Below are 20,232 nucleotides of genomic sequence, written 5' to 3'. Positions count from 1 at the left end.
AGCACAAGAAAAGTGATGTTGATCCAGGTTTCAAAGGGTTAATGGTGAGCTGGCACGTTACTAATGAGGCTTACTTTGGTGCAAAATCATGTCCTGTAATGCTGACATCCTTGCGGATGTGACCTGTTGGAGAAAACTTTGATCAAAGTGAACAACAGCACAGATGGAAGCTCACACTCTCATCCTGGTCCAGTTCTACCGTCCCAGCTCCAGAGTCACTGCAGCGGTTTACTCAGGACTAACAGTGACGCTATGACGCTAACTGAGCCACAGCTGGGTTAGAAATGCCACATGCTTAGGGCCCAAAGTGTCCTGAAGCGTTGCCTGGCAGGAAGTCTGTCTCTGTTAGATACGAGAAGCACCAGGACACAACCTGTGAGCCTTCTGCTTCTACTACATTGGGTTCTACAACTACATTGTAGAACCCAAGTAATGAGACCCGGAAATGAGTTAGCATGTTAGCACCTACGGTTCCCTCGTCTCAAAGTCAGTCGTTTTTCTGGATGGGTTTTTGGTTAGATGTCTGAAGTTTAAGAGACTTTCACGTTGTGTTCTACAACATAAAATATGTCAGTAAATACCCGGCTGTGAAGCTTTTATGTATCTTTAAAAACAGGATTGCTAACAAGAGGCTAAATGAGACAACAGAAAGTCATCACATAAAGCCGCAACAGACACACTTTTATGTCCTTGCAGTGGTGGCGACACAACTGCAGTGTAGTTTATAGCCTAAAATTAGCTTTTTACTTCTGGCGATTACATTTATGCTTCAAAAATCCTGAAATTGGTGTCCAAAAATCATAAGAAATAACAAACTACAGTATGTTGTCCAAAATTCATAAAAATGTCATAGTATAGTGCGTTGTCCAAAAATCATGAAAAACGACATGGTATGACACCCAAAAATCACGACACAGTATTGTATGTCATCAAAATATCAGAAAAAACAACAGTGTATTATGGCAACCAAAAGTCATGAAAAATGACGTTGTATAATATGTTGTCCAAAAATCCTAAAAAAATCAGTGTAGTATGGTATGTTGTCCAAAATTCATAAAAAATGTCATAGTATAGAATGATGTCCAAATATCATAAACAATGACATAGTATGTGGACCAAAAATCATAAAAAGTGATATAGTGTAGTACGTCATCCAAAAATCATGAAAACCGCATAGCATATCATGACAACCAAAAATCATGAAAAACAATATAGTATAGTATGTTGTCCAAAAATCATTAAAAAAAACGACATAGTATAGTATGTTATGCAGAAATAGAAAAATGACATAGTAGAGTATGTTGCCTAAAAATCGTTAAAAAAAAACAATATAGTATAGTATGACATCCAAAAATCATAAAAAAATGACATAGAATAGTATGTCATCCAAAAATCATGAAAAACAACAAAGTGTAGTTGGAAGCCCAAAAATCATGAAAGATGTCATAGTATAGTATGTGGTCCAAAAAACGCTCACACATTTTATTGTGAAAGTAGGGCTGGGCGATAAAAACAATAATAACATCTATTGCGAAATAACTTTTCCTTGATTTAAATATGAGATGTAGTCGATCGAATGTCGATAGATCCATTCCAGCCATGCTTTGACAGACAACATGAACAGCCAATGATAATAAGAATGGCGCCGCGGCGAAACAAATGCAGTGAATGACTCTAGAATACAGCTGCGTGTTTGACAACAGAGCTCTATGTGCTTCCACGGTGTTTCATTATCGCGGATCAAACAGCTGATGGTCCGACAACAGCGCAGTGAGACAGACAAACGGAGCGCAGCTTCTCCTCACAGCAACCTGTCTGAAATTGACAAATTTGCAGAGGTGGAAAGTGACCTATTTAGACTTCTACAGACTAGTTTGTCTTAGTTTCAGGTTTAATCAGACTTTGGATGAATTATTTAGAGACACCAAGATGCATCGCTCCATGTCTCATCCAGCCGCTCGCACTGAGCTTTGTTATTAGTAGCTACTAGGGGCAGATGTAATGTTTTGGGGGCCTGGGGCCACAAGCACATGACCTTATTTTCACCCTTTCTCTAACTGGGAATGTTGGCAGGCTGTTGGCAGCTATAGGAGAAGTAAGCCTACTCAAAAGTTGTTTTTTTCCTGAATAGTTAACAGCACAGAAGTTTCAAGGAAGTTGAAGTTAGAGTCCTGCAGTCAGGAGAGGTTGATCTATTATCTGCAAAACTGAATTAAATTAAATTAATTAAATTTATCTGAAGTTTGTTTAAGATGGAGCTTTTAATTTTTATATAATGCTGGGAAGTTTAATAAATAATAATAAATAATATCTTTGTTATACTCCACCACACCATGGTCAAATGAAACTGTTTCAGTGAACTATGAGGGCAAAAAACAAACCACGAGCATCCCCTCAGCAGTGACATGTTGTGCGTCCTGCAGTATGAGCTGTGATCAGCAGTTATCTGTCCTCTTCCTCTCTTCACATCCTGTTAGATTTCCACTGTTCCCTGTTTCACAAACACGTTACAGATAACCGTTTGGCCCCCACAAAGGGTGGGAAATCATTCAAATGCATAACTTAGTTATATTGTTGAGCCAAATATTCAAGTAATTTTTAGAAACTGGAACCAAATCGGTGGCTCAATGGTCCAAGAATAAGAGTGACACACGAGAAAAATACAGCAGAGGAGCATTTTCTTTCCCTTAAGCTTAAGAACACTTGTAAAGGATACAAACTATTGATATTATACTGTATATGCTGCTACTGGAAGTACTCACTAAAGCACCAAATGAGTACTAATCCGCCACAGAATATAGGCCCAACAAATGCACTATTTCTATTTGGGTAGTGTTTGATAAGAGCAGCAGTAACTGCTGTTTTGGGAAAGCCTTTTATAAAATGAAATTTTATATTAGTGAGGTGTTTTTAAAGCTTTACGTCTTCAACAGAGGCAACAATGATTTGTTGTTGGTTTTGGTACTTTGGGAGACTTGTTTATAGCTGGAAAAATACAGAACACTCAGGTGAATGAAGAATGAGAGACTTTACTGGGCAAAAACCAGATTTATTAATCCACACAGCAGTGTAGTGTTTTGGACATGTCCACTTCTCTACCGTCAGCCAGACAACTACATCTGGAAACAAGCCAATTTATCACATCTAGAAAACCAGCTATCCTTCATAAAACAACTCAAACATCTAAATAAAATATTCATTAACAAAGAACTCACATTGGACCGTTAAATGGAAAAAAAGTCTGTTAATCAAGTCTGTCCTGCAGAGGGCGCTTTACCACCACTGTCCGGCTCTCTCTCTGTCAAAAAGCACATGTGATCAGGAAAATATCTGCTGTTGGACACGCCAGAGTTTATACAAAGACAGTCTGCATCTGTCATCGGAGTGAAACTGCAAATACAAAGTGACTGTGAGCCCCAAGAAGGCATCTGGTCCGTCTACCGCGCTGGTTCAACTGCAGGGACACACACACACACACACACACACACACACACACACACACACACACACACAGGCTTAGTGAGGGGGAACTTTGAATAAACTCACAGAGTGAATGAGAACTCACTGTAAGAGGAGATGTCGATCTCATCCGGCAGCTCGCTGATGTTCACCTCGAAGCGGTCCTGGACATCGTTGAGTGTGCGGGCATCGCTTTCATCAGACACAAACGTGATAGCCAGGCCCTTTGTGCCAAACCTGCCTGCCCGGGCAACCTGCAATCAGCCACACCTCATTAACACCTGCTGCTCCCAGTATAGCTCACCTGATTATTCACTCTGGATAACAACAGATAACACGCTTCAATGTATTTGTACTGTTCCCTGTGAAGAGACTGATTCTAGTTCTGAGTTTTCGAGGTAGAGCCCTCTGGGTGCGGACTGGTGAAAGCATCCTGATGATGTGAGCTCAACATTCTGTTTCTCTCTCTGTAACAGTCTGGACTCGCTGCCACCCCAGACACTCTAATCTGGGCCAATCAGGGATCTGCACCATAGCTGACAAAGTGAGCAGACAATCAGGGACTGCACAGTTGTTGAAGACATAAATGCAGGCCTCTGCTTGCACAACAGTAATAGTGGCTCCCACAGCAACAAGCGCTAACTTTAGCATTAGCAGAGTAAACACAGCGATAAGTGAAGTTAAATCAGTAACAGAGTTTCTCAGAGGAGAGGACTTTTTCGCCGTTTGTCTGAATGGATTTGACAAAAGCTTGATTTACTAACTAGCTCTGTTGGTGATGAATAAGACGTTCCTGGTACAAATCCAATGTTTACTGTTGTCTGACCACTGATTGGCTGATGGAGGAGCAGATACGGAGGTTGCAAAGCCGGGAACCATGGCCATGCAGATCAGTGCTCACAATGCTTCAGACAGACAACAAGAACGCTGCCAGCTGAGATTCAGCAGTCCAGAGGCAGTTGGCTGCTGAATGAGAAACACCAGTGTATCATGAAACCCTCATGAGGATTGTTGTAGATGAGGAACACGACACACAAAAATGATAAATATGAATACATTGATTTTTTATAAAACTCCTGTTCCTCTCTAATTGACGGTGTGTTTGTGTAGCAGAGACAAGTGCTAACGTCAGGATTGGCTGAAGGAGTTTGTCTGTCAAAGCAAGTAACTCCCGCCCACTCAAATTGTTCGTGGTGTCAGAGAGTCCAGACTGAGACAGAGAGACAAACACAGTGTGGAGCTTACACCAACAGGATGCTCTCACCAAGCTACCCTGGGTGAGCCTTTTTTGATGCAATATTGTATATTTTTTATAGTCACATGTGTAGAGCCGATCCATCAGGATGGACAGTGTAGGGTTCAGCTGTGTGTGTGTGTGTGTGTGTGTGTGTGTGTGTGTGTGTGTGTGTGTGAGTGTGTGTGAGTGTGTGTGAGAGAGAGACAGCCTTACCCTGTGTAGGTAAGTGTCAGAGTCTTCTGGCATGTCATAATTAAAGGCGATGTTGACTCTCTCGATGTCCATCCCTCGTCCAAACAGGTTGGTGGCCACCAGGATTCTCCTCTGGAAGTCCTTGAACTGCTGGTAGCGAGACAAACTACACACACAATGAAGGGGAGTAAAAGGTGACGTTCAGTCATCATTATATTCCACTGAGTGCTGCCACAACGTAACAAACAAGCCCTCTGTACAGCCAGGAGTGATAAAGTAGCAAAGATCTATACTAATAATCAAGAACAGAAAAACTCAGTAGTTCTGTAATTGATGTCAGAGCTCTGACTGAGCCCAAAAGATCATCAACATCCCTAACTTTGTTATTCTGGACTGTTTGGCAGATGATTGTGTTTGAGCTCTTGTTGATTGCAGTGGTTTTAGCCTCAAAGTTAACAAATTTTTGAAGTGCTTTTAGGCAGTCTTTTGGACAACTTAACATCTCATGATACATCATCTGGGTAAGCAGTGAAAAGTGCTGCATGGTTCTTGCTTAAGGTGATATTTGTTGGATTCCTGAAACCCTGTTTTTCACACAAATGATTTTGGATTCAACCTAAAGTACCTAAAGCTGGGCCCAAGGTGATATATAAAAGAATTTACAGACATTTTTGTGAAGGTGTCTTCATTAAGGACATAAATCAGATTCAGTGGGATGATGTGAGAAAACTAACTAGCACAGAAGCTGCCTTACTATTATTCATCCATTTTTACCTATTTGAAATAAACATACTCCTGTCAGGAAACTGACTGTTAGAACATTCAAAGCCCTTGGCTTGTTGTGGAATTGAGAGGATATATGATAAAGAGGGACCAACTTAAGAAAGCTGTGGCGACATCTGGGAGTTTAGCTGACTGACAGGTGTACTGCTCTATGAGAAACATGGTCACAAAAATGAATAAACAAAAAAAAAAGCAATTGTCAAAAGAGGATTGAGGAAATAAAATAAAGGGGGACAGTAAGAAATTATGGAAAACTCTCAATGAAGTAATGGGTAAATTTAAAGTAAGCAGCCTTCCATCCTTCATTGAATCTGATACTGGATTTATTACGAAACCGAAAGATATTGCTAATCACTTTAATGATTACTTCATAAATAAAGTTAATAAAGTAAGAAATCAAATGTTGACGATGAATAATATGATTTCTGAGTCAATAATTAAACAACATATAATGCCTAAAAGTGTCAATTTGAAATGTAGAAAAAATGATCCTGACACTGAAGTGTGTTAAACCTTGTGGCTATGATAATCTCGATGTTTAACTGCTACAGGTGTCAGCAAGGACTATTGCAAAACCACTATTTTTAAGTTAAGTCTGATGGAAGGTGTTTTTTTTCACAAAGTAGAAAATACCAAAAAAATAGCGGAGAGCCATTTACAGGATCAAATTGTTGACCTATTAGTATTTTACCTGTTTTACACAAACTAATGGAAGGTATTGTACGCAAACAAATTCAATTTTATTTCAAAGAAAATGGATTATGGGTTGGCTAGTGTACTGCTGGATTTATGTGCAGTTTTTGATCTTATAGACCATGACCTACTACTAACTAAATTCTCTGCATGTGGATTTAGGCCTTCTGCTGTAAATTGGATGAAAAGCTACTTACTGAACAGACAGCAATGTGTAATGTTTAATGGGGCCTTGTCTAGTATCAATTATTTACAATGTGGAATTCCCCAGGGCAGCTGTTTAGGACCTCTCTTAACACTATATTTACAAATGATATACTGTATGTGTTGAATAAAGCAGGCATTGCGATGTATGCAGTGGCTTTTACGATCCATGTATCTGCAGAGAAGAGCCAAGATCTCAACAAAAGCCTTCAGGAAGAATTAATGCTGGTTACTGAATGGGTTTTGGAAAATAGGCTTAAGTTGAATATCTCAAAAACAAAGACTATGACATTTGGTTCAAGTCACGCTCTGAGGACAGATCAACAGCTAAGCAGCTCTTTGCTCTTGGGTGTAACAATTGATGAAAAACTTTCATGGACAACTCAAATTAATAATATAGTTGCATTAAATCTGTAAATCTGCATATTTCTTCGCTTGTCCTGAAAAATGTGAACTGTTCCCTCTGAAGTCTTTTGTCTCAACTGAAAATGACATCATACAGAGATGCCACTGACTGCTAATTAGGGCAAAACCAAACAAAGTAACTCTCCTCCAAGTAATGAGGTGAAACAAATGGCAATCTGACTATCATGCTGATAACCCCTAAAAGATGTATCCCATTCCATGACTCTGTGGACTAGACTCATCAAATAATGTTTGCTCGTGTTCAGTTACCGCTCCTCCTGAGGCATCCCTCGATGGATGGCGATAGCTGGGAAGTTCTGCTCCACCAGCAGCTGAGCCAGAGCTACGCACCGCTGGACCGACTTCACAAAGATCACCACCTGAACAACACAGCAATAAAGCACATCACATACAGTTGGCATCCATACTCATTTGTGCATCCATCTTGAGAGTTAAGACCTCAGTTTGCTTTCTGGTTGCAGAATCTGTGTGTGTGTGCGTGCGTGCGTGCGTGCGTGCGTGTGTGTGCGTGTTTTTGTTGATTGGGGGAGATGCTTCCATCAACTTCCCTCATAACGTTTACACGATGTTAGAAGAAGTCAAATTATTGTGTTAGTGCAACTAAAACTGGAATTTAAAAATACATATTAACATTTTAGTCCCACTGAAGTCATACTAAGTTGAACTTCTCATAGTTGGACAAACACACCTAGATAATGCTGCTGGGGGTTGATTTACTCTTTCATGTATACGCCTTATTTGGACCTGAACTGGCCTAGGTGTTCTGCGCATGCTTCACAGTCCTCGTACCGGGCTTTGACCTTGAAGTCCAACAGCATAAATTAACAGAAGAAAGACAGGAAAAACAAAAGAGGAACAAGGAGGGAAAAAAACGAAACAAGATATCGATCGCAAGTTTAAGAATGAGAACCACACATTGTTGGACAGACAAGGAGACACTTTCTAACTTGTTGGTATGTGACATAGTAGGTCAACCAAAAGAAGGTCCAATAGCAATTAAATGAAAGGGGGTATATCTCCGCCTGCTGTGGAGGAGTCAGACATACGTCTGTCAATAAATGGTTTCTCCCCTGCTGCTTGTATACTGGGAACAGGACAGGAGTCACATTAAATGGCCTAATGGAACTTTAACCATAGCTCCACTAAACTGTGCATAGAATGATACTCACTGGTAGGCCAATCTTCCAGAAGCACAGGAGTGCAATGGTGTAGGGTTTGACCATTGAAGGTAGAGTAGCAGTTGTCTTACTACTCTACTGTGGACTAGCTAAGAGGTCTGGTGGTGAATGCAGCAGCTCCAGTAAGGAGGGAGTTGCAATAGTCGAAATGTCACGAAATTAGTAATTAGTCATGAAATGACTAACTGAATAAGCATGTTGGTTAACTCACTAATGAGAGCAGAATTATCCAGATGTTGTACTGGAGGAATCCACAGGAGCAGACTACCGCTGCCCTGTTTGCTTAGAACAACAGTTCATTCATACTGCTTTTACGTACAAAGATAGATCCATCTTTTTCAAATGTTGTAAATGTTATTGCCCTCTTCATATGTCCTTTGTGTAGGCACATAAACAGCCAATAGATGGTGCTAGAGGGCTGAGTTTCAAACAAGGTGGAGGAGGTTGTAGTAACGATCCGTGTAACAAAAGCAGCGCTGTAGACGGCAGGAGGTCTGTGCAGCCAGTAAATACACAGACAATTATTTTTTCTGTTTTCTAACTGCATATTACTATATATTATCATGAATTACCGATTTGTTCTGTTCCACCATCATTTAAAATTCTTCCTTATCTTCTCTGATCATATCTCGCTTGAACTACGCTACACTGTCCATGATTTCCACTGGTGCTGTTCCACTTCATCCAAATCCGCAAGCTCTCAGAAAATGTGCACAAATACGGAGGAAATGAATGCAGAACGCGGACAGAAGGTTCCATCCATCTCCATGTGTAACAGTGAGCATAAATGTGTCCTATCATGCTTCTAATAAAGCAACACACACATCATTCTCCACTTGTCACTGAATTCCTGTCAACAGAGAACACAAGGCATGATGAAAAGGCTGATATAGGACCCCGTACTTGATTGAACTCTAGTGCATCCAGGAGGTCAAACAGCTTCCTGTTCTTCTCATTGTCCTTCAGCTTGACGTAGTACTGCTGCAGCCCGTGCAGAGTCAGCTTGGTCTCGTCATCCACAAAGATTTCCATCGGCTGGAGCAGGCAGGATTTCAAAAGGGGGTTAAGGGGAGTTGAGGAGGTTGAAGGAAGGACATGGGTGTGGACATAAGGGATTGTGGAGCTTGGAAAAGCAGGACAGTATAAGGGGAAAGTTTTACAGGACAGATAAGCAGAGATATATGATAGCATCAAAGTTTGTATGGAGGGGTTGCAGGGAAAAGTATCGAAACGAAAACACCATGCGACAGAGAGAAGAGAGAAAATAATCAAGACAAAGTGCAGAAGAAGCAGTGGAGGATGAGAAGCAGAGAGAAGTCAGACAGAGGGAGAGAGCACTCAGAACTACCATAGACACACACACACACACACACACACACACACACAAACACACACGCACACAAGCACGCACGCACACACACACACACACTCACACACACACACACACACACACACACACACACACACACACACACACACCAGCATTTAATCCAACCAATATTACAGCGTTTGAGTCATCATAATGTACAACTATCATCAATTAGACTATGGCTGAAACATTTTTTTCACTAATGATTAATATTCTGATTAGATTCTAAATACATTGATTAATTGTCTGTGTCAAATTTTCATTTTTTTTTTAAAATACCAATTGTAATTTACTAAAACCTGGAATGACAAAATTAGCTTTTTAAAAGCTTTTTTCCCCCCTTTTTTTAAAAAAAAAATAAATAAAAAAATAACCATTTACTTGGGTATAACACAGACAAGAAATTCTCAAACCAGAGAAGCTGGAACCAGAGAATTTTTGGCATTTAATCAGCTATCATTGACTTATCAATTAAATGCAGGAGCTTTAACTTTTATTTCACAACTCTTTACACATTAATTTGTCCAGTCCAGACACTCTTGGTTTGGTTAATTTCTTCTTGAAATGTGTTCTTTCCTAAGCCTGTAAAGATTCCTCACTATTGTGCAATAGTCATGTCCAGTCAGTCGACGTGATCCACATACAAAGAGCAACATTCAGCTGGAGTCGTGTTTGTGTGCACGTAATGAACGTCAGTCCAATATTCACTCTCTCTAACCTCTAACATGCTTCATTCAAACTTGTTAGTCTTGTCAATGCTCAAACCATCACAAACTCTGGTTTGGTCCAAATCTAACTAAAAAGCATGGAATTATCTATCATCTGTCTGTCTTGTCTTGTCAGTCAGTCAGTCCTTAGTATATCTCAAGAACCATTCATCTAATCTACAGAAAACTTGGTGAGTGTATTGATGGGGACCCAGGGATGTGCATTTTTGAATTTGATGCAATTTAGACACCTGACTCGTTCAATTTTAGTAAACTTTGAATAAACATGAAAACAACACTGCAGCGTTGGGGACGGGGCTTCAGGGCTCTGCAGTCTGTGAGTAGAACTCATTAAACTGTGTATAAAGATGGACGACATGACAGCTCCCACAAAATGTAACCTTTCTATCTGGACCACCCCTGGTGTCTGTCTGCAGTATAGGTCATAAAGCCCGCACCTCCATGTAAGTGAATGGACATGGCAAAACTAAAAACTCAAAGTACACACCAAATATATTTTTCCCAAAGATAGTTTCTGTAATGACGGTAGTTCTCACCACCCCATGTTTGTTTTCATGATCAGTTTTTAGGGTTTTAATGAGTTATTCAATTCTACAAAAAGGGGATTTATTGCCATGATTGACAGCTGTGACAGCCAATCCATGTGCTTGCATACAATGAAGCTGCTTGCGATTTGTTGAACGGGTTTTCTGGCCGGAACTCCCCACCACTGATATTTGTATTGCGCAGAATTAGGCTCTCAATGACATCACCATCACAAGATGGCATCTTCCATATCGCGGATATTTTGACCTTGCCTAAGCATAGCAGGGGTAAGTGGGGGCATGTCGTCCATCTTTATATACAGTCTATGGTAGAGCTGCATGCCTCAGCAAGCCAGCCTTGCTGTTTTTCTGACTGCGAGTAGCCTTGATTTTTGCAGTATTTCTTTGCCGTACAAACTCATAAACAGGGGTGAAAAGAGGCCATTGTGCTCCATATCAGAAGTGGGGACAGTTGCCTGACTAAATGAGTTTGGTAAAGTTGGAAAGAAACACAAACAACTCCACTTTTCACCAGTAGTAAGGTAGACAGCAGGCTACATTCATAGGCTACATGTCAGTAAAGTTTGTGCTGAATTTGAAGAAATTCCCTTAAAGTGGTCTTGAGATATTGGGTTCACAAGCTGGTTAGACTAACACATATGTAAGGTATGGACAACCCGAAAACATAATGCCTCCAGCCTTGACTGTTGCCAGCACAGAGACATTTGTTTAGGTGGATGCACAGGCTTTTGCTACACTAGCAGGCTGAGAGTCTGTGAGTTAATCCCCTTTTCCCCTAAGACTACCTTTTCAATAATTTGGGAATTTTCTGGCCTCTAACAGTTTGCTCTGGGCTGTGTGGCTAGCTGGAGATAAGGCTAGTGGCTACAGAGCGGTAAACTCACTGCAGCAGCAACAGATGCAGTAAGAATATCAATGAATATTGTAATAATATTATAATATCTGTCCCTACTGTGCTGTCTGTGACTCAGGCTACGTGTTGCTGGTTAGGGTGGGGACTCACACTACCTGCCTCAAGATCATAAATTGCATATTGTAGCTTTAAGTTAGCGTGAGCTAAAGTAAGGCAGCATGTGTGCAGGCTGCAGGAGCTTGGCGTCGGCTGCTCACAGCAGAAAAGCTATGTCAGGAGTGCAGTGGGCACAAGTTTCCCCCCATGCACTGAAGGGGCTGCGCCAAGTAAAACTTCTTTCTTGCTTGTAACTTGGGTTCATGGAGGTCGCAGGGCAACATGAACTCTGTTACCCATTCGTCCAGCAGGCGTGGCACAACAGGGGGAGGAGTAGTGGAGGTGTAGAGGGAGCGAGAGGAGGGTTGGTAGATGAAGGCGGGGAGGCGTATTTACATCTTGCATGAACTTTCTGCAGACTGGTCGGATCTCTTTGCTTAGGGTGGCGCTGAACATCATGACCTGCTTCTCATGGGGAGTCATGCGGAAAATCTCCTGGACGTCTCTGCGCATGTCTGTGGAAGAGGACAATGACTCAGATCAGAATCCACACAGACATACAAACTGACATTTTAAAAAGATGAATAAAAGGAAAACTGTTAAATATTCTATGTCTCTAATAAGTTCTCAACACAGCGGCCACTAAACAAGAGTCAATAACCAAAGTATTATTATGCTTTCTATAATAATACTAATCGGAAATAATTCAAAATGTCCACCTCACACTGCCGCTGGGTATTATCAGTATTATCTAGTATAGTATTATATTGTAATATATTGTAATTTTTAAATAAAAGAAGAAATATAATACAGGTGCAATGTTGAAAACCAATGACGGTGCAGAGTTTGTAAATTTGTAAAAGAATATATTAAAGCTCATTTTGAATTTGGAAAAAGAAAATCTTAACGTTGTGTAAACTACTGCATTAGAGGACTCACCCATCTTAAAGTCAAATATGGTTTCACACACCTGTCGTTATTGTAATATGACATGCGTTTGTTTCCATCATTGCTGTGATGAGTCAGGCCTGCCAGCCAAATTTCGCATGTTCTGTCCGTCAGGGAGAGGTGGGAATCATCATTTAAAAGATGTACAGCAGTGTCCATTGGTAATTGCGACCCTGTTAGTTCTGTAATGGTATTTGTAACCATACCACAAATACTGCAATGGCATTTGTAACCATACCCCAAAAATGAAGAACCACTGGACATTGTCACATAACATGTATAAAAGAGCCAGTGGGGGCAGAACAAACAATAAGGGTCAGGTATCAGCCCCATTTGATGACTTATTCTTAGCGTTAAGTATGCTCTATGGCAAAATTTCAGATGTATATACTGGTGATTTGGGTTTTTTGAAGCACTCGTAAAATTGTTCCAGATCGTATCCCAGTTTAATTCCTGTCCCAATTCAGACATATCCCTATCCCATGCTTTTATTCCTGTAGGTAGGGACATATCTTTGGGAAATTCATTCATTTATTGTCCGTAACCGCTTGTCCTTGCAAGGGTTGCGGGGGAGGCCTGGAGTCAATCCTTGGTGAAATCATCTTCAGTAGGGGCTGAGTCACTTGTGTACAATTCTTTAAAGTAATTTCTAAAGGTTGTATTTATTTCCTCTGTTGAAGATATTATCCCATGTTTAGCACATCTAATTGCTGGTATGGACCTTTCTTCTTGCTGCTTGAGGGTTAGTGCCAAAAGATGGCTTGGCCTGCTGCCTGCTGCCTTCTACGTAGTACTTATGTTTGGTTACATGCATCATATATTCTGCCCTGGCTCTTAATAAATCATTCAATTCTGCTCGTTTTGTTTTGAGCTTGTTTTCTATGTTTATTGCGTATTTCCTTTTTAAATTACTCTCTAAAGTAACACAGTCGCCTTCTATTGTGGATATCTTTTGAAGCTGCCTTTTATGTAAACAGGAACTGAACCATATAGCATTATTTTGTACAAATCCCTTGATGGAGGCCCAAACCACTGTCATATCTGAGATACTATTTTGGTTCAAATTTATAAATTCAATCAATTTTGGTCTCAGTTGCGTCAGGTATCTTTTATTTTGTAGGAGAGTTGAAATTTAACCTCCATCTAGTAGCCCTATTTTTGATATTCCCATAATTAATAGTGGAAATTACTGGATTGTGATCAGGTAAGTGCCTGGACAAAAATTCTATTAAATGTACTGACATCAGCAAACTTAAGGATATAAAAAATAATCTATTCTTGAGAACATTTCATGTCTTGTAGAAAAGACCATATAGTCTCTAACAGATGGATTATGTACTCTCCATACACCAGTTAAATTTACATTTCTTTGGAGGCAGCTTCTTGACAACTTGATAAAGACGGAGAGGATTTATCCAGGTTATTGTTGATGAAAGCATTCATATCTGAGCCAACATATAGTTGGTAGTGATTTAACTTTAATAATTGTGATGTAACTGAGGGAAAGATTTCAGCCTAGAATGTAGTTAGGGCATATATACTAACGTAAGCAACTTTTTTGCCCTGAATGGAAGTACAGCAAAAAGCCAGACGCCCCCCATTGTCAGAGCCAGTCTTTTCAATTGATATATTTATGCTGCGTCTCATTAGGATCATAACTCCTTTTGTGCGAGAACCATCAGCTGATGCTACAATGGGTTTATAAAAACGGCTCTGAACCCTGGAGATACTGTTAGGTTTGAGATGAGTTTCCTGCAACATTGCAATATCAATTTTCTCCTTTGTAAGAAATCTAGAATCTCTGAACGCTTGTAAGGAGAGTTTAGCCCTCTGACAAATTGGCATTTCGGTATGCTGAATGTCCTCACAAAACAAAAAGTGTATTTTTCATTGACTCATATCATTACCATATCCTTCTTCTGCAAGATTTCAGAGCATCCTTTGCCTCCCCTGCTCAGTTAAATGACACCCTGGGGCTCTTGTGATTCACTTTCAAAATTGCCAGGTAGATAAGGAATAAATTTATCCCCTTCCGTCGGAGCTCAATGTGGAGCTTCCTGTATTCCTGCCGTTCCTGGTCAACCTGGGGCTGTAGTCTGCAAAGAATTGAAACTGAGTGCCGTCAGGGAGAGTGGGTCTGGCTTTCCTCGCGCCCTCGAGGATAGCCTGACGGTCGGTATAGCGCAGTAGCCTGAAGATCATGGTTCTAGGTCTGGAGGCGTTGTTGGAAATGATTTCTACCGGTGTGCTGCGGGAGCTCTTAAGCTGTGGTATCCTGTTAGGAAGCATCTTTTGGAGGTAACCTCTGGGGTCATCACCCTCATCTCCTGTTGGTAAGTTAACCAGTCGCACGTTGTTTCACCTGGACCTGTCCTTCAGTTCATTGAGCTTTCTCCGTAAACTTGCCAAATCTGTGAGACAGGAGCATTTATCCTTCTCGCTCTTGCACAGGCTAGCTTGAATGCTATCGATTTAGCTGAAGACGGTGCTAAACTTTTTAGCATGGTTGTCTGCTTGTTCCTTTAATGAGCGGAGGATATTGCCATTTTCTTCCATATGCTTTTCGATGGGGTCCAGAGCTTTTCCAAGCAAATCTTTGAGCATATGGGCTACTGTTTCTTGCAGTAGCCAATATCACTGCCATTGTTTGCTTGATTAGCATAACTAATTCTTCGGATGACTCGTTAGCTTGGCACTTCCTGCTGGATTCAGTTTTTTTTGTCAAAACATTGTTCTCTTTTTGCTGCCATATCTTTAGTCGGGTCATTCTCTTCAATAATCAAACTTGACTTAAAATAGGCTTTAGGTCCCAATAAACACGCGAACACTGGGGGGTTTGAGTCAGGCTCAGTGCCGTGCTGCCATGCTTCATGCCTCACCGGAGGTCCGAAACACATCAATTTTGAAAAAAACCTCCCATTTATCGCAAAAAACTTTTTACACTCACATGATGTGGTATTTCAAGTGATACGACAAAGACATATTTCGCAAAACTGCAATGGAAACACTTTTTGCTCTTACAGGTCATATAGGTTATAAGTGTTACTGTATAACATAACTCTTCAAAAGTTGAGCGGATCAACTGGATGTTTTGAATCCACATTCCTCTGTGAAATCGTGGACTATCACCTCCAAGAAATCCCTCATATGTGGCCGATCCTACATATGAGGACAAGAGGATCGCCTTTCCATTACCGCTCACATAACATGCCTACGTGGCCTTGGATTGGAAATAATGACGGCTTATGTGGTGGCTGCAATAGAAATAAAGCTGCTAATGTTTTGAACGTCCATCATCATGCTTCTTGGAATGTTATCGCCAGAGGATAAGTCACAGAACATCACTCAGTAGAAACGCAGTCATCTCGTTATTGTGTTTTGTCCACATTTTGAATATATCGCTATTGTTTTGTGCAAATCTGTAGCAGAAACCCACCTAGTGAAATCAGATATCTGAAGCCATCCTCAATCCTGCATGTAGCCTTACAGCCAAAATACAGAGCTGCTTGCAAAGCCTTTTGTGACTAGTGCACAATCAACCACAAAATCTAAAAAGGTTCTGTGGCTGTGCTGCAGTCTGATCTACAGAGGCCTTCTCCTTGCTTTATGTTATTCTGGTGACATTTTATGTTTTTCTCTTAACATGTTGGGGGGAAAATCAAAGTTTGCATCAGCAAAATATCCTAAAGTGGTGTCACATCTGCAGTCATTCTGTTTAATTATCCACAGAAAAAAGGAAAATTAAATTAGGCACATAAATGCAAGGCACAGTCCAAATCTTGCATTCTTTCAGACCGCTATCAAGTATTTTAGATTGATTTTTCCTTTAGTGGTACAGAGGGATATATTTACTGACCAAGCTGCTCGAGCATCTTGTCACACTCATCCAGGATGAAGTGTTTGATGTGACGCAGGTTGAGTGTCTTGCTGCGTGTCAGCGCCAGGATCCTGCCCGGAGTTCCAACCACGATGTGAGGACAGTCCTTCTTCAGCACCTCTTCATCCTTCTTTATCGACAGCCCTCCAAAGAACACTGCCACCTGCAGGCACATACACACACATCACAGGAACTGTGTGAGAGTCAGGATTCGGGCCAAAAGGGAGACTCAGGTCACAGTGATTTACCTTGACAGTGGGCATGTACTTTGAAAATCTCTCATACTCCTTGCTGATCTGAAAGGCCAGCTCTCTGGTATGGCACATCACCAGGACAGACACCTGCAGCCAAACAACAACAGTTACAAGTAAGATCCTTTGATGAATTCAACATAGGATACGCAAAATTGTTGAAAATTTCTCCACAAGGGCAGAACTCCATCTGTAAACAAGTCAGAATGTACACAAGTGACAGGGTTTAGCAGAATCTTCAGTGCTCAGAATAGTTTTGGGAGCGTTCTCATTTTGTCTTCTCTATCATCTGCTCAAGAGGCTTATAGCACATTGTTTAAGGATTTCTTTACCACTTTAACATAGTTTTCTGGTGAAATCAGGCAAACATCCAAATATACAGACTCCTCCAGCCCCTGTAAGCAAATGCACTTTGTCTGCATTTCCTCCCGCCTGCTTCCGTTGATTAAAGACATGTTTTATAACCTGATAAACATCAATGCATCAGTGAGCTAGCACAAGAGTTCTGATAATACTTGATAGTGTCATCAGTTTCATGCGGCTGGATTTGACAGCACAGAAAGCTGATCTTCCAATACTTCCTCAAATCATTTTACAAAATGCGTACATTCCACAATGTCCAGAGTTAAACTCAGATATTCCAAAGTCAGTAGTAAAATTTCTACATGATGAAATGATATTTATTCTCTGATAGAGACATGACCTATTGTAATAGATAATGTTGTTTCCGCATCTTAACAATGAACAAAACCATCTTTTGATACATTATCTTAATACTAACTGTAAATAGGGCTGGAGAGAATATGGAGGGAATCAAAATTTCAGAACATTTTTAACCAAACAGCTGAATATTTTTCTGATATTGTAGGTGTTTTTGCCAAATATTTACTCAATTGTATTTTTGATAAGTAATCATTAGTAATGTGGTTACAATGACTGAGTGAGTAGAGACAAATATTAGAACAGATAGAACAGTCTGGTAAGTTCAGAAAATGACTTCGCTTTACTGTGGTACAGCCTTTAAAATCAGGAAAAGACAACATCTAAGATATTATGATGTGCAAAATATAAGACGATATCCAATCTCATGTCACCTTATCAGCTTATATTCATTTATTAACAAAAATATAGATTGTGCAGATTGAGAAGAAGTCAGTAGTTGTTAAAAGTAAATTTCAAGTTCTTTTCAGCTGTTTCTCTCAGACTGCAAACAGCCCAAAAACAACCTTCGAGGTCCCAACTAGTTTGTATGTTGACAGAAGATAGCCAGTGCAAACCGTCACTGCTGCTCAGTCTGCTCAGTGCAATTAAAGGTAACTCTGATGTGTAAATCAACATTTTAGACAGCAGCCTTATTCTGACCAGCTGTATTCGTGCTCTGCTGTCAGTTATGAGTAGCCTTTATTTATGAATTAATTTATACATAATAGGCCTTTAAAGTGAGGGGAATGTGCCCCCCCCTTTTCAGCAGAAATGATATCTTTGACGCACCTGTCCAGTTACGGGCTCCAGCTGCTGCAGGGTGGCCAGAACAAACACTGCAGTTTTTCCCATCCCAGACTTGGCCTGACAGAGCACATCCATACCAAGGATGGCCTGAGGGATGCATTCATGCTGAACTGTGAGAGACAAACACACCCAACATGTCTGTATGATGGCATGAACTGACAGCAGTCTTTCATCAAAGTAAAGACAAAGAGCATATGGAGAGGAATGAAAAACAGAAAATGCTGCACCACTGGTATCTTTAACTTAACGAGATCATTTCAAATCAAACTAACATTTGCTCTCTGTTTTATTGGAACTCTTAAGGTTTCAACTCTTCTCTTAAGCTTCATTAGCGACTTACCCTCAGATGGATGCTCAAAGCCACAATCCACTATGGCTCGGAGTAGTTCAGGTTTGAGCAGGAAGTCTCTGAATCCAGAGGAATGAATGGACACATAGGAGCCCTTCACTCCCTCCTTCCTCTTCAACATGTCTCCTGCACCTCCAACATCCCCGACCCCAGCAGCCTCCACCTCGTCCTCCTCATAGTCCAACAGCTCGTTGTCCACATCATTCTCTGTCATCCTGATACGGCTGCAAAACACACGCAATGAGAAATCCCTCAGAGAGCGGGATTTTTAATGTTGAATTCATGACAGGACTACTGTATTAAACAGGATTACATTTCAGACTTTTCTCTGGACATACAGACCACCTCTCCTTCTCTGAAACTTCTCCAGAATTTACATATTCTGATGAACACCAGATAATACTGTGAATTACAATTATTCTGGCCAAGATAATGTTGACATGGAACAGTACGATCCGAATCAGTTTCACTAAGGGTGACAATAATATCGGCATGCCATCATTATTATTATTAGCCATTATCTGTCAACATGCTGATTTCTGCCAATATAACAAACCTAGAGAAAAAAATAATAAATAAATTATATATATATATATATATATATAGATATATAGAATATATATATATATATAATTCTTTTTAAATTGACAAAGTGAACATGTACAAAACATCTAAGTTGAAGCATCACTGCTGGAGCTGCTGGTCCACTGACCAGACCAAACAGCTGTTTTGACCACTGCCTCAAACAGGCCAGTTTTGATTCGCTATAGTCACACAATAACACAAACTAACTGATGGAGACAGCGGTAGACCAGCTGCACCTGTGTTCAGTGAGTTAAAATGTGTTTTTTCTCAACAGGGTCTGGTGGCTTTGAGGGGAGCATTGATGTAGAACTGAAATTGTTACCAGCTTCTCCGCTGACTATCTGAAGGAAAGGTAAATCAGTGAAAATACTGTCAGTATAGCACACAATTAAGCTGATACTGAATTTGGGTATACATTTTAGGTATACATTTTGCTGCTGACACCTCCACAGCAATACGTCGCTTGGCTTCAGTGTCATACCCCAGCCTGCTTCTCCAAACGTGCTGACTGAGAAGTACCTCATACACCCCTCACTGCAAAAAACCGAACTGTTCCTTAAGTGCAAAGAGCAAACCACATTCATCTGATGTCAGCTATCAATAGTGGTTGTAGACTCCTGCCTGACAGAGAATGTCTGCTAAGCTTCAGTGAATAAAGGACACATTAAGGACCAACGTTAACGGTCAAAAACAAACCCAAGTATGTCAACAGTTAGCTGCTGTTAGCTCGACGGCTAACAAACAACTCACTAACTGGCCTCCTAAACATGTTTACGATTCAACCTTTGACTAATATATAGCTGCGTGTAATCTATCTGCCAATTCTGCAGCTTTAAAATGACTTTTAGTAAGCAACATACCTGAACTACGACAGTTACCGGTCAACCCAACAGCTGTTCAAAGTAAAGCGCTAACGCTCGCGCACGCAAATGACGTCTCAGCACGCGACG

General features: G+C 40.6%; 1 protein-coding gene across 2 annotated transcripts; it reads right to left on the bottom strand.

Moving 5' to 3' along the window:
- Window positions 1-2,947: 2,947 nt before the first annotated feature.
- ddx39b (DEAD (Asp-Glu-Ala-Asp) box polypeptide 39B) lies at window positions 2,948-20,203 on the bottom strand. Of its 2 annotated transcripts, XM_042506164.1 has the most exons (11): window positions 20,143-20,203; window positions 18,689-18,921; window positions 18,331-18,458; window positions 16,837-16,929; window positions 16,568-16,751; window positions 12,160-12,278; window positions 9,076-9,207; window positions 7,244-7,353; window positions 4,910-5,054; window positions 3,566-3,713; window positions 2,948-3,454 (listed from the first exon to the last, which is right to left on the bottom strand). In XM_042506164.1, exons 2-11 carry the CDS (start codon window positions 18,909-18,911, stop codon window positions 3,438-3,440), a joined length of 1,299 nt encoding a protein of 432 aa, XP_042362098.1. In that variant the 5' UTR covers window positions 18,912-18,921; window positions 20,143-20,203; the 3' UTR covers window positions 2,948-3,437. The 2 variants fall into 2 exon arrangements, with proteins under 2 accessions (XP_042362098.1, XP_042362097.1); XM_042506163.1 differs by lacking the exon at window positions 2,948-3,454 and having other exon boundaries at window positions 3,463-3,713.
- Between the last annotated feature and the right edge of the window lie 29 nt (window positions 20,204-20,232).

Source organism: Plectropomus leopardus, chromosome 18 (assembly GCF_008729295.1).
Source record: "Plectropomus leopardus isolate mb chromosome 18, YSFRI_Pleo_2.0, whole genome shotgun sequence".
Lineage (NCBI taxonomy): Eukaryota > Metazoa > Chordata > Actinopteri > Perciformes > Serranidae > Plectropomus > Plectropomus leopardus.
Note: the sequence above shows the minus strand (reverse complement) of the source record. Positions and strands in the feature narration are given on the sequence as shown.

Excerpts from the sequence above, each read along its gene's own strand:
- ddx39b (XM_042506163.1), bottom strand. The coding sequence starts at position 18,911 with ATGACAGAGAATGATGTGGACAACGAGCTGTTGGACTATGAGGAGGAC. Across the intron at positions 16,752-16,836 it reads AGTACATGCCCACTGTCAAG|GTGGCAGTGTTCTTTGGAGG; the intron begins GTAAATCACTGT and ends ATGTGCCTGCAG. Across the intron at positions 12,279-16,567 it reads CAAGATGCTCGAGCAGCTTG|ACATGCGCAGAGACGTCCAG; the intron begins GTCAGTAAATAT and ends CCTCTTCCACAG.